Source organism: Bombina bombina, chromosome 2, assembly GCF_027579735.1.
Source record: "Bombina bombina isolate aBomBom1 chromosome 2, aBomBom1.pri, whole genome shotgun sequence".
In the NCBI taxonomy this organism is placed as follows: domain Eukaryota; kingdom Metazoa; phylum Chordata; class Amphibia; order Anura; family Bombinatoridae; genus Bombina; species Bombina bombina.
This window is the reverse complement of record NC_069500.1, coordinates 1,089,471,164-1,089,497,484: the sequence shown is the minus strand read 5'-3', so window position 1 is coordinate 1,089,497,484 and position 26,321 is coordinate 1,089,471,164. Positions and strand designations below refer to the sequence as shown.

At 39.2% G+C, this 26,321-nt stretch overlaps 1 protein-coding gene across 3 annotated transcripts in view; it reads right to left on the bottom strand.

Moving 5' to 3' along the window:
• The window catches only part of ARHGAP10 (Rho GTPase activating protein 10), a 784,460-nt gene that overhangs the window by 333,163 nt on the left and 424,976 nt on the right, over window positions 1-26,321 (bottom strand). For all 3 annotated transcript variants that reach the window (XM_053703724.1, XM_053703722.1, XM_053703725.1), the window contains exon 16: window positions 3,973-4,031. In XM_053703724.1, coding sequence (XP_053559699.1) covers window positions 3,973-4,031 — 59 coding nt within the window. The remainder of the gene's footprint in view (window positions 1-3,972; window positions 4,032-26,321) is intronic.

The window sequence follows — 26,321 nt, the reverse complement described above, 5'->3', positions numbered from 1 at the left end:
GGCGATGTTAGGGAGGGCAGATTCGGGGTTAATACTATTTATTATAGGGTTAGTGAGGCGGATTAGGGGTTAATAACTTTATTATAGTAGCGCTCAGGTCCGGTCGGCAGATTAGGGGTTAATAAGTGTAGGCAGGTGGAGGCGACGTTGTGGGGGGCAGATTAGGGGTTAATAAATATAATACAGGGGTCGGCGGTGTTAGGGGCAGCAGTTTAGGGGTACATAAGGATAACGTAGGTGGCGGTCGGCAGATTAGGGGTTAAAAAAATGTAATCGAGTTGATTACAATTGACGTAAGGGGATCTGCGGTATGGAAAAGTCGCGGCTGAAAAGTGAGCGTTAGACCCTATTTTGAGTGACTCCAAATACCGGCGGTAGCCTAAAACCAGCGTTAGGAGCCTCTAACGCTGGTTTTCACGGCTAACGCCAAACTCTAAATCTAGGCCTTAACGTGCAAGCGGGAAAGCAAAATAACGCTCCAATTGTAATCTAAGTGTCTATCCTGAAAATGACTGAAGACATATTTGCTTGCATTGCTGTACTATAGAAATCAGGCAATATAGACAAGGAGATACGTAAACTGCAATTCTCTGGATGCTCTCACTGCACAGCCAATCATATAAAGTATTTTATAACTTGTCCAGTATTTATTGCAACAGCATATGACTTCAAAAGATCAACATTTCAATATTTAGTTCACAGGTTTTTTTTTACTTAGCAAAATAAAGAAAAACGTCATTCCGTGTAGTGGCATGTTATGTACGTTATGTATATTAAGATAATAGATTATTCAAGATGTAGACAAAAAAGAAAAAAATAGGTTTCAGGGAATACAAGTTCTATCATCAGGAAAGGGTTCATACAAATGAATACGACAAAAGAAACATACCCAGTTACATACATAAAACAAAGAGGAAGATGACAATAAAGATAACCTTGCGTTTCCAGTGCAGACCCCAAACAACCAAATTACAAAAGGGGTAAAAAAAGAACAACCTGTAACAAACAGAACATATATGTAAAAGTATCAACATACACAAAGAGAAAAGCTGCTCATTCAGACCTGGTTTAAGACTATCCAAGTGAACGCATTCCCACAATGACCATCCTTTGGATTGTTATCTAACTGAGCTTTTCAAATACTAATTCTATGCCCCCTTTATACACATAAGCTTGAGCCAACCTTGCTAATGATTTAACACAAGGGCCCTCCTGCGCTGAAGAGTGGGAGCACGTTTTTGCATTCCATGAGAACTCTTAATGCAAAATGAATGCCTTGTTTAGCACGGGAAAACACTCTAAGACCTATGTACCTAATAAATAAAATACAAATTTAAATAGAAGTTATGTAAAATTCCAATTACTACATACAGTGATATACAAAAACTAAAAGAGACAAGTCTAAAGGAAATGATTTGATTAACTAATAAAAAACTGTATATTTTGTATACCAGTGTATGAATATGAAAAGCTACCATTTAAATTCATATTATTTGCTATATTAAACAGAAATTACTAAGTGTAAAATGAATAAAGCCTGCATTCTTTACATCATATATATTACACCAGTCTTTCTCAACTCCAGTCCTCAGGACCCTTAAAAGGTCACATATTCATTATAGCTTAACTAGAGCACTGGTGAAATAATCAGCGGATCAGTAACCATGGTTACTAACCTGCTCTCACCCTTCAGATGATTATTTCACCTGTGCTCTAGATAATATATAATGAATATGTGGCTTGTTAAGGCTTATGAGGCCTGGGGTTGAAAAACACTGTATTACATTGTGCTGGTCTAGTCTTCCTATCCAGAAACTTAGAAAATGCCACTAGATGAACTAACTTTCAATATAAGTTTACCTTTTGTTAATGCAAGAAGGAACTTGGCAGACCTGAAGAATCTCACAGCTTGTCTTAAAAATAAACTTTATTGTACCTAATTGTGCCCAAAGTGAGTCTCATTTGCTTGTCATGACCCAAAATGCTTTTCATTGGTAGAATCTATGTAAAGTGGTGCATTCAGAGGGACTGCACCACTGCTGACTGTATAGATAACGCCATTATTATTATGTAAATGTGAAAACCATTATTATACAACCTGTTCTCTAAAAAAACCCAACAACAACTATGACAATACTAGTCAAACAAATCATATAGAGGGTGGAATCTAAAACAAACTCTGACTTCTATTATCAAACTCGTTTCTTCCTATAACAGCATACCTAGGTAAGCACAGTGGTGTTTGTGTGTCTGGCAGGAGCGTTTCCAAAAATGAAGTCACCCACAATCCTTTAGAAAATCTTATCTAATGATTTTTGTAGATACATTATTTGATAAGTTTTTCTAAAGGATTGTGGTTGCGAAGGCACATGAACTCTCTGGACCCTATTTCATGGAAAAGAGTGATGTTTTTAATTAAAGAGATCAAAATATAAAGATCAGATTGTTATTAGAAGTAAACTGGAACTTTTTTCTTTAATAGTACAACCTACATGAAAATTTAATTTTGAATTTAATGTCCTTTTAAGTAATTCAGAACTGCCACAGTTCTTATGGACCGGAATGCTTAAAAAATAATTAGACAAAGTCCTTGTTGCAAAGGATTATGGGTGAAATGTGCGTTGGCACTTTTGGATCCAATTGAATAACCAGAAGCCGTCACTCAAGAATTGAAACAACCAGCCCAGAGGTAACAATTGCTTGTCTTTTGTTAGAAGTGCTTCAGTATACAGAAAGACCTAGAAAGCGGCAAAGTGCCATGGCTCAAATTTAACTTGTGTGGGAGGCGGCTGGAAAGAGTGACGGCTTGAAACAAGGTAGGACGAACTTTACCATGTTTGTGAGGGCTTTGGAGACAGAAGTCTAAACAGCCGAGTTGCAAAGGTAACACTCCTAGTCCGGTTTTTGAGCTTCCCTACTCGTTTTTGAACTGCTTAAAATACCTACTATTACACTAATACATGCAAGCAATTTCTTGTTAACAAACGACTGTGATTACAATCCTCTGTGTCAAGCATGGAGCAATGCTAACACAACTCTGCAAACACAATCAGGAGTTTTGCTTCTAATAATATAGTGCTGGAGATTCCCATATAGGGACCGAATTATCAAGCTCTGAATGGAGCTTGTTTCCCCGGTTTCCGCGCGAGCCTTCAGGCCGATTGGCAGCAAATCTGCAGGGGGCGGTATTGCACAAGCAGTTCACAAAAACTGATTGTGTAATGATAAAATGTTGACAGCTTATGCTGTCGGCATTAATCGATGTGCGGCCGACATGATACACTACATCGTATCATTTCCGCTTGCACGTTAATAAATTGGCCCCATAGACTGTGACAAGCATGGGGCAATATTAACATAACTTTGCTTCTAATAAAACACTGCTGGACTTTCCTCAAGCAGGCTTTTCTACTGACAGTGTTCCAGCGTTGGCTACTATAAACTCATGCTTTTTGTGAATCATTCTTATAATGTGTGCACACATACCCGATATTATGGTGGACTATGCTACTAAATGAAGCAACTTTATTTGCCTTTTTGTCTGATCAAACTGTCTTTTAGTTATGCGTATGAATGGGTATTTTTATGTTGCATCTGCAATTCCTTAACGTATATTCTGGTTATGAATATAATAAATATAAGTATATAAAAGAGTGCTGTAATCCCTGTCTTTTTATAGGATCCTCAACTTTGTGATTATTTTCTTCTCTGCTAGATATATTAAATTAGAAAAAACTTCCTATAATGTGTGACCTTATATTAAATAACACAAACGTCTCTTGACCTTATTTTTATGCTCTAGATTAATTGCATACTAGCCATAAAACATTCATTATATAGGTATATTTTTTTGTGGTCTGCCAACCACACAATACATGGATTTAATCAGTTGCTTCCAAGGGCTTTCTGATAATGAACAAACATACAATAAATAAATAAATAAATAAATAAATAAAGCATGTGAATATTTACTGGCAGGACTGATGAATTGTTCATGCAGCTCGTATGTCATCAGTGGTTCTGGCAGGCTTCTAAAACACAAGGACAACACAAAGTTAAAGTAAATCTTGTTAAAGATGCACCAATAAACAAATGTGGTGCAATATTTGTACTTTTTAGCATACACAGAAATACCCAGTTATGGCTGGTACCAAGAGCAAAAGTAATTTGTTATATCTAAAGGTCTCTGATTTAAATACAAGGAGTAACTAATGAAACATTTAAACCAATGACAGATTAGCAATATATATATATATACACACGAGAGCCAAGTTCCTGCTATTGCTCAAATGTAAGGGGAGGTCACACTAAATACTTGCCACTTTAGCCTATAGAAGTTGTTTTTTTCTGATTAATTTTCTTTTTTTAATACTGCATTTTCTGGTTGCACATATATACACACACACACACACATATATACACACACACACACATATATACACACACACACACACACACACACCTCATATGGTGACACAGGCTTTTGTAATCTCCCCTATGTAAATACAAAACAGAGGAATGGACCGCACTCACAGACTGGACTGGGTACACATCCTAAGCCACGGTTAACTCCACAGCCCTGAACACTGACAGAGAGCTGCACAGTTCCCAGCAACCCAGGCAGTTAACCCCAAAATAGCCTTTGTGAGAGGCCCACAGGGAAGCATTACAAACATTATAAACACAACACACAGAAAAACCTGGCACTCACAAGCAGATACTCAGTAATATTTAAAAGCAAAACTGCGGGAAGTCAGTTACTGTGTCACCCTTGGAGGTTCCCAGTTGGTTTGTTTGAACGTATGCATTTTGTGGGTGCTGGTTTAGGGTATATATATATATACACATATATATATATATATATATATATATATATATACCCTAACTCTCCTGCAAACTACCGCCCCGCTAGCTTCAAAAATCCTTGAAAAACTAGTTTTCGATCACCTAACCCAATTCCTATCCTCCAACTCATTGTTTGACACCCTGCAATCGAGCTTCCGTCCGCAACACTCAACTGAGACTACCCTCACCAAGGTTACTAACGATCTCATTTCTGCTAAAAAAACAATGGCTACTACTCTATACTCATCTTACTTGACCTCTCCGCTGCCTTTGACACTGTTGACCATCCCCTCCTCCTACTGACTCTCTTCTCTCTTGGGCTCTGTGACAACTGCCCTCTACTGGATTCACTCTTATCTCTCTAACAGATCCTTCTCCTTTGCTGGTGACTGCTCCTCTCTATTGCGCCTGTCTGTTGGAGTACCTCAAGGCTCTGTCCTGGGTCATCTACTCTTCTCTGTTTACACTTCTTCACTGGGTAAATTTATCAACAGCTATGGCTTCAACTATCCCCTCTATGCTGATGATACAGATCTACCTATCCGCCCCTGCATTTTCTCCTTCTGCCTTTCTCACATCAGCTATTGCTTATCTGGCATTCCCTCCTGGATGACCTCTTACCACCTAAAAATAAACCTGTCCAAGACCGAACAACTTCTAATCCCCCTCTAACTCTAATCCAGTTTCTAATTTTAATTCACTGTTGGCGGCACCACTTTCTCCCCATCACCCCAAGTCTGCTGCCTTGGAGTCACACTTGACTCAAATTTGTCCTTCATTCCTCACATTCAATTGCTCTCTTCATCCTGAAGCAACCACTTACGCAATATCTTAAAAATTCATACGTTTCTGAGCGCTAAAACTACTAAACAGCTAATCCACTCCCTGGTAATTTCCTGGTAATTTCCTGACTTGACTACTGTAATAACCTACCCTTCAATCCATCCTAAATGCCTCTGCCAGGCTAATGCACCTCTATGTGAATCCCAGCAGAATTAAATTCGAAATTCTCACCCTGACCTACAAAGCCCTTACCAATGCTGCCCCACCCTACCTGTCATCACTCATCAACAAATATACTCCAGCCCGCCCCCTAAACTCCAACAATGACCTGCTCCTTGCATCCTCTACCATCACCTCCTCTTATGCTAGACTACAGGACTTCTCTTGTGCGGCACCAACCCTCTGGAACACACTTCCTCAAGCTGTCAGACTTTCCCCTAACATGTCCTCCTTTAAACGCTCCCTAAAGACCTTTTTGTTCAAGGAAGCTTATCACCCGACTCAGTAACAAATTAATTTCACTGCCCTCATCTATCTCCTCACTAATATCATTCTCACCTTTGCAGTCCCCACCTCCTGTTTCCTATCCTCCTACCCATCTAGATTGTAAGTTCCCACAGGAACAGGACCCACAATTCCCCCTGTATTTGTCTGTAAAATGTTGTCTTTTATTGTATTTTTTCCCCGTAACCATGGGCAGTGCTGCAGAATCTGTTGGCACTTTATAAATAAATAATAATAATAATAAATAAAAGACACAACATATTTTATTATACAGTATAGTGTTCTAATACATTTTCTGGATGTATAAATGAGGGAAAGTTTATTGTATTATGAATAGGAATATAATTTTATATATATATATATGTGGCCCTGTGCACAAATAAAGTTATGTTGGTTGCCTTCAGCAGCCAATTAACATACACTTTAGGATGAGCTATAGTTTAAACAAGCATTTCCTGTTAGCAGTAAAAAAATGAAAAATAAAAATGTATAAGTTACCTAACCTTTCTTTCATACAAAGTATATATTTAATATAAGACAAACAACAGTATTGGCGCACATCCAAACAAATGAGACCACATATTATAAATGCAGCAAAAAATTGTCTGCAAAAAACTTTTTACTTTTAAATTGGGATCTTAGTCACACAATATGGCAATATTCTGCTCAGCCAGTCACCACTTACGTGGTACTTAAATGGCCATAATTCCCAAATGTTTAAACACTTGAAAGTGATGCAGTATAGCTGTAAAAAGTTGACTAGAAAATATCACCTGAACATTTCTATGTAAAAAAGAAAGATATTTTACCTCAAAAGTTTCTCAGTAGCCACATGCCATTGTAAAGGACTTCTAAGCAGCAAATCAGTATGTCTGTCCCGGGACAGCAGAAGGAGCGAGCTTTCATGCACACTCATCTTATTTCCCAATTCAATGTAAGGAAGTTTACTATGAAATCTCACGAGAGTTAAGTGAAATTTCATGAGATCACAGTAAGAGAGTTCATGACCTCAGCACTGTTGATGCTGATTTAGCATCAAGGGAGCGCTCAGACTCTCACTGTGTGTGGCCGATTACTGTGTTGCGTGCTTCACGTAGGCGGCACACCCCCTCTTTGACGTCACAATGACGTGCCTCGAAGTAAACAGCTGTGCCGGTGCTAAGAGTAAAGCGATCCACCACCGCTTAGTAAACAAATAGAAAAGCAATGTCCCAAGCACCCGGCAGCTGTAGTTCAGCAAACGTTGAAAAAAGGACAAGACTCAGGCTTTCTTTGTTGGTGCTCATATATTTCAATCAAAGATATGGCATAAGTACAGGTAACAGACAGGCAACAGCTTGTGGGTCAGTCAGCCGGGGGTCGCGTAACTAGTTAGCACGGAGGAGTCTTGTTCGTTATCGGAATTAACCAGACAAATCACTCCACCAACTAAGAACGGCCATGCACCACCACCCACAGAATCGAGAAAGAGCTATTGATCTGTCAATCCTTTCCGTGTCCGGGCCGGGTGAGGTTTCCCGTGTTAGTTACGCGACCCCCGGCTGACTGACCCACAAGCTGTTGCCTGTCTGTTACCTGTACTTATGCCATATCTTTGATTGAAATATACGAGCACCAACAAAGAAAGCCTGAGTCTTGTCCTTTTTTTCAACGTTTGCTGAAATACAGCTGCTGGGTGCTTGGGACGTTGCTTTTCTGTTGAGGCTGATTGGCTGCTGTTCATTTCTTCATTTATTTATTTTTTACCTGGAGCTGGGCTGCAGCTGAGTATAACTTTTTACACAGAACTTACTCTGCTGAGGTGAGGAGATTGTGAGGTAAAATATCTTCCTTTTTTACATAGAGATGCTTAGGTGATATTTTCCTGTCAGCTTCTTACAGTTATACTGCACCAGTGATTTAGCATACGAGTATTATGTCCCTTTAAGTGGTGACTGGCTGAGCAGAATATGGCCATATTGTGTGACTAAGATCCCAATTTTATTTAAAAGGAAAAAGTTTTTGATGAATTTATAATATGTGGTCTCATTTGTTTGGATGTGCGCCAATTTTGTTTGTCTTGTATTTACTTCGGTCATTTTGGCAGCACTCCCATAATATGTGTGCTAATATATTAAGGGCTCCATGTACTAAGCAGTCAGCGAGCTACCCGCAACAAATCTCGCGTCAAAACTCGCAAACTGATATGTACAAAGCCGTCAATTGTGTTAAAACTCGCATCTTTAAAATTGCGAGCGTACTTATCCGCCAAACCTCGCTACTGCTCCATTTTTCACTGTAATTAGACACATTTGACCACCAACTCGCCAAAAAAACGAATGTACTAAAAAATCTATTTGTCCGCTCGCTACAATTTCCGCTCCCACCTCGCTATTTTTGCCTCGCCACCTTTTAGGTGGCGGGCAAGGTACAAAACAATAGGAAAGTCAATCTAGACGCCAGTCTAGACATATATAAAAGGCAGTAATATCAGCATTGTACTTACAGCATAACTGGCGTCTAATTTGTCTCTCATTTCCATGTACATAAATTGCGCCCAATTTGTCGACTGTAATTAAAGAGTAATCTATTTAAATTTGTATTGTTAGTTGTCAATCTTTATAATTATTTTTATATTAATATTTATATATTATCAGATCCAGATGAAGCCATATCCAAATTGTAAATAAATATTACAAAAATAACGCTCTGTTATCACTCTTCAAAAAATTTTGAACAATAATAAAGTTGTTTAGATAAGTTGAACTTTTATAGGAGCAAAATTCTATTCCCCGCGACTACTATGATGTTCGTGACACCTTGCATGTCACGTGTTAATAATTGGCCAGACAATTCAACTAAAAGTTAAGTACCATCAGCTTAGTCGCGGCGAGCGAGGCGTCAAATTTATCAACAATCCGCAACTGCTCGCGGCGGGCTAGACTTGTCTATTTATTGGGGGAATATTAGTACATAGCGACAGCGGACACCATTTCGCCCGCGGCGAGTAACGGCGAGTTTATCCGCGTCTACAATGACGGATGAATTGACGGCTTAGTACATGGAGCCCTAAATGTTTTTGTTAGGTGTGCTTAACCAAACCCCATTGTTATATATTTAATATGTCTAATTCATGTTAAAAATCAGATATTTTCCACATCCCTTTAATAGTGTTATGACTGTCATTCCATAAAATGTTACATTTATGTTCTTTAATATGACAGTTTGAAAAATGAATAGCAAAAATGCATTATATTGGCATATAACCCACAAAAAAATACTTATGGACCAAAAAACAATAGCTTATCGTTTAAAAGTCATTTCAATAAGCGTGCATACATATAAGTTAACACATTTGAATACATTTTATAAAAACAAACAGCCATTCTACAGCAACCTGGTGTAAGATAATAAAACAAGGAAGAACAGATGAGCAGGCAAGAACAGCTTGCATTTTATAGACGGTGGGAGGAATTCATCAATTTATTTACTTCCCAGTTTGCACAGAGTTTAAAGGAAGGCAACAGTCAAAACACTGAAGTTTGTTTTCACAGTCAATGAAGTATAAAAAATATATATATTCAAATGTTTTTATTGTAGCCACTGTATAAATAACAGAAAAGGATAAGTATGCAACATTAGTAAAATGATAGGGCTTAGAAATAATTCACATATGTATCGACAATAGTTCTAGAATTATTAGAGAGTAAAAACATAATTTATGCTTACCTTATAAATTTCTTTCTTTCATGGTGGTAAGAGTCCACGATCCATTACTCCTGGTAATTACTTTCCCTGCCACTAGTAGGAGGCAAATATCCCCAAACCACAAGAGCTCTATAAACCATCCCACCTCTATGGTAGTTAGTCTGACATTTAGCCAAGCAAAAAAGGTAGGAAAAGAAATAAAGAGACAAAAATATAGAAGCCGGAAAAAAAGAGAAGATGTGTCACAACATAAAAACAATGACCAAAAAAACAGGGTAGGGTCTTGTGGACTCCACCATGAAATAAATTAATTTATCAGGTAAGCATAAACTATGTTTTCTTTTATAAAGGTGGTAAGAGTCCACGATCCATTACTCCAGGGAACCAATACCAAAGTTGCAGAGAGTCCACGAGTAATAAAAAGATTCCATAAGGAAACTAAATCCACAACCCTAAAAAGAAAGTATAAATATTGTTTTCATTTGTTTATGCAGTTAAAAACAATCAACCAGGGGAGGCGGAGCTTGGCCAAGCAGGCAAATGGCCGCATAGTCACATCGCTCCGGCACAGCAGCAAGACCTGTCACCCTTAAAACAGTGTCTAGCTCTTTCAACCAGCTGCAAACAGTGGTTAAACAACCAAAGTCCCACATGTGAGCAAGCTCGAAACCGGGAGGGACCGGACCCACATGCAATTTCACAGAAAGCAGGAGCAACGGAGCGCTCCGTCGCCATCTTTACACATTCGCAACTGCGACGGTAAAGGATCCCTCACGATACACGATGACCAGAGACCCGATGGGGTAAGAGCTCACACCAGTCTGTTCATAAAAGGCTCCACACAAGTCTCACACCAGAGAGAACACGGTACAAATAACTCCACTTAATGCATAATATGCCGTAAACACGGATCACAAAAATAACAATAAAATGATCAGCACAATATTGGGAAATCCTCTAAGGAGATGAACAAAACAGTTATCAACGGATCAACAAGAGAACATACACTAAAACTGCCTCATAAAATATAAAAGGACAACACGAATCAGAAATTAACGCATAGCACTGCACATTGTGCATAAACCACAACATACGCCATCAGGCCTAAGCAGACTTCTGCAGATTGCTGCATCACAAGTTCTCACACTGAGTTTTCTAAATTACTCACCTGCAGCAACCATGACATCCAAGAACAAAGGCAAAGGGGACAAAAACCCTAAAGGACAGTTGCAGTCCAACACGCTGGTAAGCTCCTTTTTCCAATCCAATACATCAGATACACAAGAATCAAACTCCACAGACGGCACCTTCCAGAATGACCCAATATCATCTCCTGACTACATGATACAACTTAAACAGGACATAGCAAAACTACCATCCAAAGAAGATTTTGAATCTCTCAAATCTCTCATAACAAGAGAACTATCCACGCTGCGCAAAGATATAACAGAGATGGGAGAGAGGATAGTAACAGTTGAGGAAACGCAAGACATAACTACTGAAGCTGTCTGCTCATTATACAATCAAACCAGCACACATGAAAGCAAGTTAGAAGCCCTACAAGAAAAGATAGAGGACTTAGAGAATAGGGGACGGAGGAGTAACCTCCGCATCAGAGGCATACCCGAGATAATAAAGCCAACAGACCTGCTGGAATACTTACAAGGACTTTTTCGTCAAATACTGGGAAACCAACAGGCCCCACCGATAGAAATAGAAAGAGCCCATAGATCTCTCCGTCCCCCACCATCACCTAATGCTCCCCCTAGGGACATTATCCTCAAATTCCTCAGATTTAACGACAGAGAAACCATATGGCAGAAAGCTAGATCCTCCCACACAATCACATATTTGGACCATGAGCTACAGATTTATCCGGACCTGAGCCCCAGCACTATACAAAAGAGAAAGGAAACCCGTTTCATCACTTCTATACTCCAGGACAGAAACATCAAATATCGCTGGGGATTCCCCTTCAGCTTAATCGTACCCCATGAAGGAACTACCATCATTTACAAAGGTTCACAAGACCTGGACAAACTCTCTAAAGGACTGGGAATCCCCTTGAAACTACCTGGCCCACCCTCCTCAGCCGAAGGCCCCCAACCCTCAGCTGCACATACTCCATTCTCAAGCTTGCAGAAAACAACTTGGAACAAAGTTCAGTCCCTTAAGAAACGAAAAGAAAATATGAACATTTCTCCTGTATCACTAAGAGACTGACCAAGACAATTGTCTTATTTGAACTGTTCATCCTGGGTAAGACCTTGAAATATAAAACTTGTCACCATTACTAGTCAGAAGATAGTACACTAACTGTTTAGCTACTTGATAGTTAAGTTAAGCAAAATGTTATTTCCTGTTGATCTGTTCTCTCCACCATAACCCTATAAGGGCCTTTCTAATTTAACAAGGTTTTGGTTGTTGACCATTAGCATAGATAATCACATTGTTATTCTTATATTTAATATTTACATTCTTGCTGCTGTAAACCTCAGATTGAAATGAAAGGAACTTCAATCCTCCCTCTGGCTTCTGGCCATTCCCCCCCCCCCTAGTTAACTATCCTACCCCCATTGATGACCATTTAAGCATAATGAAACATACTGTAATGTTCATATTGTTCACTCTTATAAATGTACAATGTATACGCTCTTTTTATTTCACATTTCCATGTTGGTTCTTATACCGTCCAGGCCTGAGAAATAGCCTAACACTGTTTCCACATACCCGACACAGCGTAGTACCACCAAGGATAAATCACCATGAGTAAAAATAAAACTAATAAAAGACAATTATCTTTTCTAACGATTAATGCTAAGGGCCTAAATAACCCACACAAAAGAAACATCGTTATGCGAGATATCAAACATAAGAGAGGGGACTTGATATTCCTACAAGAATCCCATTTCATAAAGGGACAAGAACCTAAAACTTTCTTCTATAAATTTGGCCCCTCATATTACTCCTCAAACAGTACCAAGACTAATGGAGTTGGAATTTTAATAAAGAAGGGTATACCTTTTCAGTTACTCGATTCACATAAAGACATAGAAGGTAGATATATAATACTAGTGGGGAAACTATTTAACACTATTACCACCTTAGTAAGCGCCTATGCTCCAAACACTGGACAAGACAAATTCATAACCTCCCTCACTGGGAAACTCTTAGAAGTGGCCAAGGGTATGTTAATAATGGGAGGAGACCTTAATGTATCCCTAGACCCGTACCGAGATAACTCGAATCACACTTCATCAACACCACATAGAGCACTGACGGTAATAAAGCAACGCTTAAGGGATTTGGCACTACATGATGTTTGGAGAATACATCACCCTGAGACAGATGATTTTACGTTCTTTTCTCATCCACATTCACGTTTCTCTCGCATAGATTACATACTAACTGATGTAACTACTCTCTCATTAACTACACAATCATCCATAATCCCAGCGACCTGGTCAGACCACTCTATAGTCTCATGCACAATACAATGGCCCTCAGCTTCCCCTTCTACTTACATATGGAAAATCAATGAGGAATTATTAGATCATCCACTATACAATGATAAAATTCAAAAAGCAATAAAAGAATTCTTCGATTTTAATATTAACTCTATACCCTCATTCCAGAACATCTGGGAGGCGCATAAGGGAACTATACGAGGTGAATTAATGAGCATGCACTCCCATTACAAAAAACAACAGAGACAACTGCTACATGACTCCTTGAATAAAGCAAATGATCTAGAATCACAACTTAAAAGAACACCTGACAACCCACAATTAGCTAAAACATTACAAGAGACAAAACAGACAGTGACCAACCTTCTAGATAAAGAATGCAAAGCATTTGCCTTCAAACTCAAGCAGACACATTACGAAGGAGACAACAAATGCAGTAGACTGTTTGCCCGCAAATTAAAACGCAAAACCCAACGCGACTACATTCTCTCAATAAAGTCCCACAACAAAACACATTATGACACTTCAAACATCGCTGAAGCCTTCCGTTCCTACTATGAAAAACTATACAACCTTACTACGAAACCCACAGACTCACATACACATAATTCAGAACCCAACGCATCCTTTATTGACAAATACTTATCAGACGTTAAACTTCCAGAACTGACAGAAGAACAACAAACTTTTCTACAAAACCCCTTTACCCTACTTGAAATTAAAAGAACCATAAAAGACCTCCCCACGGACAAAGCCCCAGGCCCTGATGGCTACACTAACTATTACTATAAAAAAATACATAGATCTCCTTTCCCCGCACCTTCTATCTCTCTTTAACTCGATAACACCGGAGAACCCTTTCCCCACTAGGACACTGGAAGCTTTCATCTCCATTATACCAAAACCTGGAAAAAGCCCTGATTATGTAGAAAACTTCAGGCCAATCTCACTCCTAAATACAGACTTAAAAATATACGCTAAAATTCTCGCAGTAAGACTAAACACAGTACTACCGCAACTAATTGAAAAAGATCAGGTCGGCTTCGTACCAACCAGGGAAGCAAAAGACAATACTGTCCGGGTTACACAACTTATAGAATACGCTACACACAAAAAAATCCCGCTCTTAGTTCTGTCGACCGACGCGGAGAAGGCGTTCGACCGCGTTGGTTGGCAGTTTCTGAGAGCGGTATTACGAAAAATGGGTGTGGGTCAAGACTTTATTAATTGGGTGTTCGCCATGTACTCTACCCCAACAGCCAGGGTCCGCGTAAATGGTTCCCTTTCGGCCCCATTTCATATCACAAACGGTACATGACAGGGCTGCCCCCTCTCCCCGCTGCTATTCGCCTGCGTAATAGAAATACTAGCACATAAAATACGAAACCACCCCCTAATAACAGGTCTACAAATACACAACTCACATCACAAGATTATGTTATATGCCGATGATGTGCTGTTCTGCATCACTAACCCTCTAACCACTATACCACACATCATACATCAGTTAGACGAATTTAGCATTGTATCTAACTTTCTAATTAATAAAACGAAATCAGAAATTATGAACATTAATGTCCCAACGACGGAAATAGACTTAATCAAACACATATGCCCATTCCGCTGGCAAACAAGCTCACTAAAATACCTAGGTATCCAACTCACGCCATCCCCAGATCACCTTTTTACTTTAAATTACAAACCACTCCTTAAAGGAATTATCACAGATCTCTCCTCCTGGAAAAGGAAGCATATTTCATGGTTAGGGAGGATCAACGTAATTAAAATGAACGTCCTTCCAAGACTCCTCTACCTTTTTCAAACTCTACCCATCCCCCTTCCTACAAACTACCTCAACACCCTGCAATCAAACATCTTAAACTTCATTTGGCTCAACAATAGAGCGAGAATTAGCAAAAAGATAATGCTCCTTCCCATACAAATGGGAGGCCTCGGAGTCCCAGATCTCCATAGATACAGACAAGCTACATTTTTACAACGAATTATAGATTGGTGCTCGAACCTAAACGATAAATCATGGGTACAACTTGAACATGACATGACACACAACCAACACCTGGGCCAACTCTGCTGGTCGCCAAGGGACAGAGATAGATTCTTAAAAACCACCACACAAATTATATCAGAAACCTTCAGAGTCTGGGACAGAGTTTTGACTGAGTACCCCAATATATCGACAAAACTCTCACCTTTAACACCGTTAACACACAATAACGAATTCCAACCTGGCCTCTCAATGGCAGCTAGACTTGCGGGTAGCTCCATCAGATCCCTACAGATCCACCACTTGGGAAATGAACAACACTCCCCTACCGTGGAGGAGCTAGTCTCTGAGGTCCTCTCCGTCCTTGGAGACTGGTTCTTCTATAGACAGTGTCAATCATATATCACTTCACACCCACAATCCAATAACATGATTAGGACAATGACACCCTTCGAATCTATTTGCCATAAAAGCACCCCAACCAGACACGCTCTATCTCTTACACACTCCCTCCTATCACAACAACCGCACGGAGCTCTACCATATTACATAGACAGATGGAACACAGAATTGGGAATAGAAATTACTTACACAGATGCCTTGCAAATTTTCACAAATATTAAAAAAACCTCAATCTCCTGCAAATTCGTTGAGCTTAATTTAAAAATACTTCAAAGATGGTACCTAACACCAGAACGATGTAAAAAAATATATAAACTTAAATCAGCTCAATGCTGGAGATGTGGATCTGAAGAGTGCCACATGTCCCACATATGGTGGCAATGCAGTAAATTAATACCTATTTGGAACGAGGTAGCGCAGGAATCTAGTAAAATACTAGGAATACCCACTCCCTTAGACCCTTGCTTATGGCTCTTTAACAAGACCCCGAGAAAACTTTCTACTCCGTTAAAAAAACTATTTCATATCCTGAGCAATAGTTTTAAAATTCTGATTGCAAGAAACTGGAAATCAGATAAGACCCCCTCCCTGGCACACTGGCTTGCAGAGTGCCATCGCACTATATCTATGGAAGAATACTTTTACATGAAAAATAAAACTTTAGACTTATACGCCCAGATGCTCCTTGTGTGGGAAACCTACATGCACTCCTCTTCTGAATGAAAAGGAAAAAAAAAGAAAAAAAAAAAAAAAAAAAAAAACCTCAGAAAGCAAAGCTAGAAACACATGCAGGCCTGGACGGTACACTTTATTGTACAATGACTCCTCCTCTCAACATTGATAATTATTGTAACATTACCTGAACTTCCCTCCCCCTTCCCACCCCCCCTATCCACACCCCCTCAAAAGTAAGACGCAAAATGATTCAAGACTGTAATTGATTTTATTTTGTATGTTTATTTCTATGTAAAAATTTGAATCTCAATAAACTTTTGAAACAAAAAAAAAAACAATCAACCAGACAAAGTTACACAGAAACAACAACCTGGTGGACAATTCTACTAAAAGCTGCCTTGGAAGAAGTGCAAACATCAAAATGGTAGCATTTCGTCAGAGTATGCAAAGAAGCCAAGTAGCTGCCTTGCAAATTTGGTTAACAGAAGCTTCATTCTTGAAAGCCCAAGAAGTAGCGAGTGATCAATTAAAATGAGCAGTAATTCTATCATTAGGGGTCTGACCCGCCTTCAAGTAAGCTTCACGATTCAAAAGCTTTAAAAAAGAAGCAAAATATACAGCAGAAGCTTTCTGACCTTGTTTAGAAACAAAAAAGTAAACAAACAAACTAGAAGTTTGCCTGAAATCCTGAGTAATATAAACTGAATCCCTCAAGGCCCTAACCACATCCAAATGTTAAGAAGACTCTGAAGAATTTTTAGGAGTAGGACACAAAGAAGGGACAACAATTTCTCTAGGTAAATTATTCAAGGACATAACCCTAGGAAAAAAATGTAATTTGGTTAATACAACTGCCTTATCCTGATGAAAAATCAAATAAGGAGAATCATATGAAAGAGCATAACGTTCAGAAACTCTTCTAGCAGAAGAAATAGCCAGAAGAAACACGACCTTCCAGGAAAGAAACTTAATGTCCACCTTTTGGGTTTTGGGGATCTTTGCCTTCTCCTAGTGGCAGGGAAGGAAGAGCAAAAATCTGACCTTTCAAAGAACTAGCGGATAAACCTTTATTTAAAACCATATTAACTATGTATTTCACAGCGCTACAACCAAAGAAACTTAATGTCCACCTTATGTATAGGCTTAAATGGAGGAGCCTGTAAGACCTTCAACACCAATTTCAAGTTCCAAGGTGGAGAAATTGGTTTAATAAATGGCTTAATGCGAAACAAAGCCTGAGCAAAATCATGACAAACAACAGTCATGTTGTTTGTCATGGTTAGCTAAAGCTAACTGCCTTAGAGGTGGAAGGGGTTATATAGAGCTTTTGGGTTTTGGGGATCTTTGCCTTCTCCTAGTGGCAGGGAAGGAAGAGCAAAAATCTGACCTTTCAAAGAACTAGCGGATAAACCTTTATTTAAAACCATATTAACTATGTATTTCACAGCGCTACAACCAAAGAAACTTAATGTCCACCTTATGTATAGGCTTAAATGGAGGAGCCTGTAAGACCTTCAACACCAATTTCAAGTTCCAAGGTGGAGAAATTGGTTTAATAACAGGCTTAATGCGAAACAAAGCCTGAGCAAAATCATGACAAACAACAGTCATGTTGTTTGTCATGGTTAGCTAAAGCTAACTGCCTTAGAGGTGGAAGGGGTTATATAGAGCTTTTGGGTTTTGGGGATCTTTGCCTTCTCCTAGTGGCAGGGAAGGAAGAGCAAAAATCTGACCTTTCAAAGAACTAGCGGATAAACTTTTATTTAAAACCATATTAACTATGTATTTCACAGCGCTACAACCAAAGTTAGTCCTTTTAGCTCCTAGGAGTTTGGGTACTTAGCTAACCCTAAATAGATGCAAGTATATAGTTTAAAATCCAAGGAGCGCCTAGTGAGAAAGGCTAAGGATATATCTTTAAAATAATGTCATTTAATTAACAACTTAAGTTCCATATAACATATATATATATATTCACAACAAATATATTCACAACAAATACAATAAATACAATAGAATTAAAAATAAAAATAAATTTAAAAACATGGATCAATGTGACTGAATAAATGAGAAAAAACACAATATAGTCCTGATTGTACAATCTGTTATAATTGATTATAAGCGCAATTATTTATGTTCAATTCTGATTATTTCCTTATAGAGTAGAAAAATTCTTGAAGGATAGTCAATTTCCAAAATAAGCAAAATAAGCAAGCAAATGTGCCAATATTCAAAAAAAGCAAAAATATGTGATAAGAAAAACAAAAAATAAAAAATCTTAAAATGTGGTGAAACATTGTTGAAAAAATGTGAATAAGAAAGTATAAAAAAGTATATTCGATGAATAATGTGTTGTTAAATAGCGTGGTTGTGTTCCATATTGGTAAAAGAAAATAATAATCCTCCTGTTAGTGTATCCTCAAAGTGTGAATGAAAAAAACTAGAAAATACAGATGAAAAGGATATCCGGTCTCTATCCAAGACTCAGTCCCTTAGTATTAGTCCTGTGAACAAAATAAGTATAACATAGTGCAATACTGCTAGTAGAATCGTAAGTGAAATCAGAATGAAGCTCACCTTATAATGTCAACACGTTTCGGCCCTTCCTTAGGCCTTTATCAAGACCAATTATTCAAGGACATAACCCTAGGAAAAAAATGGCCCTAACCACATCCAAAATGTTAAGAAGACTCTGAAGAATTTTTAGGAGTAGGACACAAAGAAGGGACAACAATTTCTCTAGGTAAATTATTCAAGGACATAACCCTAGGAAAAAAATGTAATTTGGTTAATACAACTGCCTTATCCTGATGAAAAATCAAATAAGGAGAATCATATGAAAGAGCATAAAGTTCAGAAACCCTTCTAGCAGAAGAAATAGCCAGAAGAAACAAGACCTTCCAGGAAAGAAGCTTAATGTCCACCTTATGTAGAACCAATAATACCTTTGGGAAGCAAGTTCATCATCAGATCTAGCATTGGTCTGAATGCATCAACACATTAAGACAGTTATCAAATAAGCATGAAGGAGGGGATACCTCAGCCTGTTTACAATAGACACAGTTAATACTGGTAGAAAGGTGTACAGAAATTTCAGCTTCCAAAGTAGGAAAAGAGACGGATTCAGAAGATTCCATAGTGAATAATATCACAGTAATAATAGCCCCCAAACAAATAAGTGAGCTCTTAAAGAGCGAAAATACATTACTCACTCAAAGGACAACAGCTATAGCTGCAAGCACACCAAGCAAATGGCTATAAAAAAAACCTAAAAAATACACCAAAAAGAGCGCACACATGGGGTATACATATATATATATATATGTGTGTGTGTATATATATATATATATATATATATATATATATATATATATGCAACAAAAGATGATGCAGAAATCCTCATGTGCATTAAAAATTCAAAACCTTTATTGAGAAATGGATAAAATCCAAAGCACCAGAAATGCAGGACAAAAAAACTAAAGGGTTTGACTAGTTTCGGCTTGTGGTCGTAATATGATTTGGCCACAAGCCGAAACTAGTCAAATCCTTTTGTTTTTTGTCCTGCATTTCTGGTGCTTTGGATTTTATCCATTTCTCAATAAAGGTTTTGAATTTTTAATGCACATGAGGATTTCTGCATCTTCCTTTGTTGCTTATTTTGTTTGGATTACAAGGAATCCTACTACTGGCAGACACCACTATTGTGAGTGCCCGCACTCGACTACCACAGCTACCCAAGTCTACGATACAGCTGAGTCATGGCACTGTCTGAAAAGTGAGGAGGCTGTTCAGCCAATGGATAATCATCTACCCACACACCCCTGCTGACATCAAGTCTCAGTCCCAGATAGAGGAGTTGGAGAGTAAACAATGCTTTACGTGAAGCAGCTGATCAAACAGGTAATCCTCACACGCCTGCTCCAGGCTACGCTTACATCAGGGGAACAACGACGACGGTCAGCACTTTTTCAGCAGAAGGGTGAGTTTTTAACTCCTTATTCCGCAATAGTGGATGCCGGTCTATCTTTTACCTGGGGTCACTGTGTGTGGTTTTTCCTGCATGACTTGTCTGCTACTTGCTGTTGATATCTCTTGGGTACTTTTCTGTGTCTTGAATCATGTAGACCTGAGTTGCAACAGTATCCGCTCCGACAGATGATATACTTCCCTGGGAATTGTTGTTTGCATGTATATATATATATATATATATATATATATATATATATATATATATATATATATATATATATATATATAATTGTCAAAAACTGGTTTAATTGAGAGTGTTACAATTTTCAAAAATAAAGATCACTTACCTATAACACTCTTCTACTATGCCCGATAGCAAGACACCAGTCCTGTACTAAAAAGAAGCCAGAAGAGGACTGTAGACCTAAAAGGAGGCAGCAAAAGATAAGTCCCCGCAACATCCTTGGGAGTATAGTGACTTAAATTCTCATGGGAAAAAAAATTAGGCACACCCTGAACTCCTTAAACTTCCCTCTTGACAAACACTGCACTTTGAGGGGAAATGGACCTCAACTCAGTCTGAGAACCTCTCTTAAAGAAGAAATAATCTGCTCATCTCCATTCTTTACCTTCCGCTAGCGGAGGCAAAGATAAAGCTAACTGCCTTAGAGGTGGAAGGGGTTATATAGAGCTTTTGAGTTTTGGGGATCTTTGCCTTCTCCTAGTGGCTGGGAAGGTAATTCACCGGAGTAATGGGTCATGGACTCTTACAACCTTTATGAAAGAAATCCTTTTATGTATATTTAAAATTTTGTAACATAGAAAAGTCTCTGAATGAATAAAAAAACGAAACATTCTTTTGACACATATAAACATTATTCATGGATAACCTCTACACGCTCCCACTTTTGGTTTAGCACCTGAGTAGCGCTTGTTGATTGGTAACTAAATGTAGCCACCAATCAGCAAGCACTATCCAAGTATCTGAACCAAAACTGGGATGACTTCTAAGCTTACAATCTGTCAGGGTTCCAGGAATCAGACTGAGACGAGAAGTGCAAAAATAATCACACCTTTATTAAAAGCAAAAAATAATAAAAAGTCCACAAGTCGAATAACAAGCCAGGAATCAAACCCAGAGCTGGTAGTCAGACGAGCCGACTCAGGAGCCAAAGCGAGTAGTCAGGCGAGCCGGTATTAGGAACAAGGAGAACCGCAGGGTCAGGAACAAGCCAGGGATCAGGAACCAGGAGGGACGTCAGACAGCCAGGTAATACACTGGAACTCACAAACAGGTATGAGAAATCCAAGGGCAAAGCATGCTGAACAGAGGCCCTTTAAATAATAAGTGATGACATCACAATTCTGAGACTGCAACCTGTCTATCACGGATGATGTACAACAGTCTGGCCATAAAAGGGCGTGCAGGAAATGAGCAGCATCACACACTATGCACCAGAGTCAGCAAGAGAGGTGAGTAAAATGGCTGCCAGCAGCAGATGGCAAACAAAGCAAGCAAACAACCCTGACAGTACCCTCCCCCTCAACGACCCCTCCCCTGCGGGAGGGCAAAATGCTTATTGGGGAAACAGGCATGGAAGGCACAGAGGAGGGCAGGAGCATAAACATCAGAGAAGGGAACGCAATGAACGCTCCTCCGGAACCGTAGCCCCTCCAGCGAACCAAATACTGTACGCGGGCCCCTGGACATATGAGAGTCAATAATGCTGCTGACCTCATATTCCTCATGGTTGTCAACAAAGATAGGACGGGGACGAGGCTACACACTGGTAAACCGATTACAAACCAATTGTTTCAAGAGGGAGACATGAAAAACATTGGAGATGTGCATTGCAGGAGGAAAGGTCAAGAGCGTAGGTCCACAGGATTGACAGGTCGGAGTATTCGAAAAGGACCAACATAACGGGGAGCCAGTTTATTGGAAGGCACACAAAGGTTCAATTTGCGGGAGGACAGCCAAACCCTCTCACCAACCTGGTAGGAAGGCGCGGGCAGACGCCTACGATCAGCCTGGAACTTTTGACGCTGCATAGAACGATGATGGCAATCCTGAATCTGCACCCACGTGGAACGGAGTTGCCGGAGATAATCCTCCAAAGCCGGAATACCCTGAGACATGAATGAATTGGGCAATAATGATGGTTGAAACCCATAATTCGCCATGAACAGGGATAACTTAGAGGAAAAATTAATAGCACTATTACGAGCAAACTCTGCCCAATGTAACAGTTCAGACCAATTATTGTGGTGATCTGAGACATAGCAACGGAGGAACTGTTCCAAAGCTTGATTAGACCATTCCGCAGCCCCATTGGAGTGAGGGTGATAAGCCGAGGAGAAGGAAAGCTGGATACCCATTTGAGTTAGAGGACATCAGCCATAAAATTCTTACTACCAGGCAGGTAGGAGACCACATAATTAAACCGAGACAAAAATAGCGCCCATCTGGCCTGTCGGGGCGACAAACGTTTTGCTTCAGATAGATAAGTTAAATTCTTGTGGTCAGTAAGAATGAGCACTGGTACGTTAGTACCCTCGAGAAGATGCCTCCATTCCTTGAGTGCCAAAATTTTGGCCAGTAATTCCCTGTTACCAATTTCATAATTGCACTGCGCTGGAGACAATTTCTTAGAGAAGAAACTGCACGGATGCAAGGAACCGTCAGGCGTAGGACATTGAGACAAGAGGGCACCTACTCCAGTCTCAGACGCATCGACCTCAAGAACGAAAGGCAGGACAGGGTTAGGATGAGCCAGAACTGGAGCGGCAGCAAAGGAAGTCTTAAGACTATCAAATGCCTTAATGGCAGTAGGTGACCAATGGAGTGGATCATTCTCTTTACGGGTCATGTCTGTGATAGGTTTGACCAAGGAAGAAAAGTTTTTAATAAACTTTCTATAGTAATTTGCGAACCCCAAAAAAACGTTTGAATAGACCGAAGACCAACTGGGCGAGGCCACTGCAGAACTGCAGACAACTTGTCAGGATCCATGGAGAACCCTGCAACGGAGATAACATAACCTAGGAAGGTTACTTGAGTCTGATGGAACTCATTTCTCGAGTTTACAAAACAGGCCGTTCTCACGTAGTCTCTGAAGAACCCGTGTAACATCAGAACGATGAGCCTCAAGTGTGGGTGAGTGTATGAGGATGTCATCTAAGTACACCACAACACATTGTTGCAGCATATCTCGTAGGACATCATTAATAAATTCCTGGAAAACAGCAGGAGCATTATAATGCCCGCTCCTGGTGTTAAATGCTGTTTTCCATTTATGGCCCTCCTTGATCCTAACAAGATTGTACGCTCCTCTAAAATCAAGTTTAGAAAAGACTGTAGCTCCCTTGAGGCAGTCAAAGAGTTCCGTAATGAGCAGAATAGGTAAGCATTCTTAATGGTAAGACGATTAAGACCCCTAGAAGATCACAAAGAAGAAGCCAGCCCCTGCAAGAAAGCAGGATTTTCAGATGACCCCCCCGCGACAGAGCATTGGCAACATACTCCTTCATAGTACAATTCTCCGCAGCAGACAGAGGGTAAACCCGGCCCTGAGGAGAAATGGCTCCAGGTTGCAGGTCTATGGCACAATTGTAAAACCAGTGAGGAGGCAAAGTACCAGCACGCACCTTGTCATAAAAATGTCTAGGAACTCTCGGTACTTCTCTGGCAATTGAGATACTGAAGAAGTGCACAAGACTAACTGGTTTCCGGAGACAAGTGGAAATACATTGCGGGGACCACGCCTGTCATCAATGGCCTCAATAGCAAGCGGAACAGACCGAGGCAAAACAGGAATGGAGTGCTTTGATACAAAAGCACTGTCAATGAAATAGCCCACAGAACTGGAGTCAACAAGAGCCTGGGTGACTATGGAGGAGACCACCCAGGAAAGGACAACAGTGACCAAAGGTTTCTTCTTTAGTGTTTCCAGGGACGAGGATAAACCACCCAAGGTCCGCCTCTGACAGGACCTTAGGTGTGAGCGTTTCCCGGCCATGTAGGACAAGACTTCAAAAGGTGACCCTGTAACCCACAATAGAGGCAGAGCCGCTCCCTCCTCCTAAAGGTTCTCTCCGCCACGTAGAGACATGTGAATCCCAACTGCATCGGCTCAGCAGTACCTGGTGACTCAGGACCAGGAGGCATGGGTGGAGAGGGAGGCATGGGTGAGAACGAACACATAGGAGACAATGGAACAGGAGGCTTCCGCAAGCGCTAATTGAAAGAGGGCCTCTCTCTGTGTCTGATGTCAATTAGGATCAAAAAAGACACCAATGCCTTGAGGCAGCAACTTCGTCTTTAATTGCATCAGAGAGGCCATGAAAGAAGGCGGCAACAAGGGCTTCATTGTTCCAACCTACCTCTGCGGCAAGCGTACGGAACTCAATGGCATACTGAGCAACAGATCTTGTACCTTGCTGAATGGACATGAGTCAATTTTAATATTGGATATCAGAGCGCCAAACAACGTAAGCAGGGTCTATGGGCAAATAGTCAAATACCAAAGGTAACAATAGGTTGAAATAATATGATTTAATACATAAGATAAAAAAGTTGGTACATTTAAAATTATACAACAATTAGTCATGGATCCATGTTACACTTTAAAATATATATTGAAACACTAGGAACAATTTAAAAATGCTTGTAGAACAATAAATAACAACAAAAAAAATCTAACAAATAATGTCTATCGCATAAACTTAAATTCTAATATGTGAATGCTAGGAGCGCTTATGCACACTCTATTTATAAAAACAATGGGTTACAATGCACAGGTGGATAGATTCCAGGTTGCTTGAAACCAGTGGGTGTGAAATGTAAGTGGCTCCAAATTGGGGTTTTGCCTATGTGTTTATCCAAAATTGTGTAAATCCTAACAGGTGGACAAAAAATGTTACAGGAATGTCTAGAACCTGAATTCAAAATATAAGACCTGAGGTGGTGCCTATGTGTTTATCCAAAAAGGGTGTAAATCCTAACAAGTGAAAAAATGTGAGAAAAATATTGCAGCGGTGTGTGAACCTTATTTTCAAAATAAACAATGAATTCAAAATAAAACGATATACAAGTGAATTTTGGACAAATCAAGTAATGCAAACATAAAGCATAAATAGAACCAAAAACAAACAAACAAAAAAAACAGTGCTGTTTTTTTTTTTCCTTTTTTTTTTTTGTTTTTTTTTGTTTTGTTTTTTTTTTTTGTTTTTTTTTTTTTTCTTTTTTTGTTTGTTTTTTTGTTTGTTTTTTTGTTGTTGTTTTTTTTTTTCTGTTTTTTTTTTGTTTTGTTTTGTTTTTTGTGTTTTTTTTTTTTGTTTTTTTTTTTGTTTGTTTGTTTTTTTGTTTGTTTGTTTTTGGTTCTATTTATGCTTTATGTTTGCATTAGTTGATTTGTCCAAAATACACTTGTATATCGTTTTATTTTGAATTCATTGTTTATTTTGAAAATAAGGTTCACACACCCCTGCAATATTTTTCTCACATTTTTTCACTTGTTAGGATGTACACCCTTTTTGGATAAACACATAGGCACCACCTCAGGTCTTATATTTTGAATTCAGGTTCTAGACATTCCTGTAACATTTTTTGTCCACCTGTTAGGATTTACACAATTTTGGATAAACACATAGGCAAAACCCCAATTTGGAGCCACTTACATTTCACACCCACTGGTTTCAAGCAACCTGGAATCTATCCACCTGTGCATTGTAACCCATTGTTTTTATAAATAGAGTGTGCATAAGCGCTCCTAGCATTCACATATTAGAATTTAAGTTTATGCGATAGACATTATTTGTTAGATTTTTTTTTGTTGTTATTTATTGTTCTACAAGCATTTTTAAATTGTTCCTAGTGTTTCAATATATATTTTAAAGTGTAACATGGATCCATGACTAATTGTTGTATAATTTTAAATGTACCAACTTTTTTATCTTATGTATTAAATCATATTATTTCAATC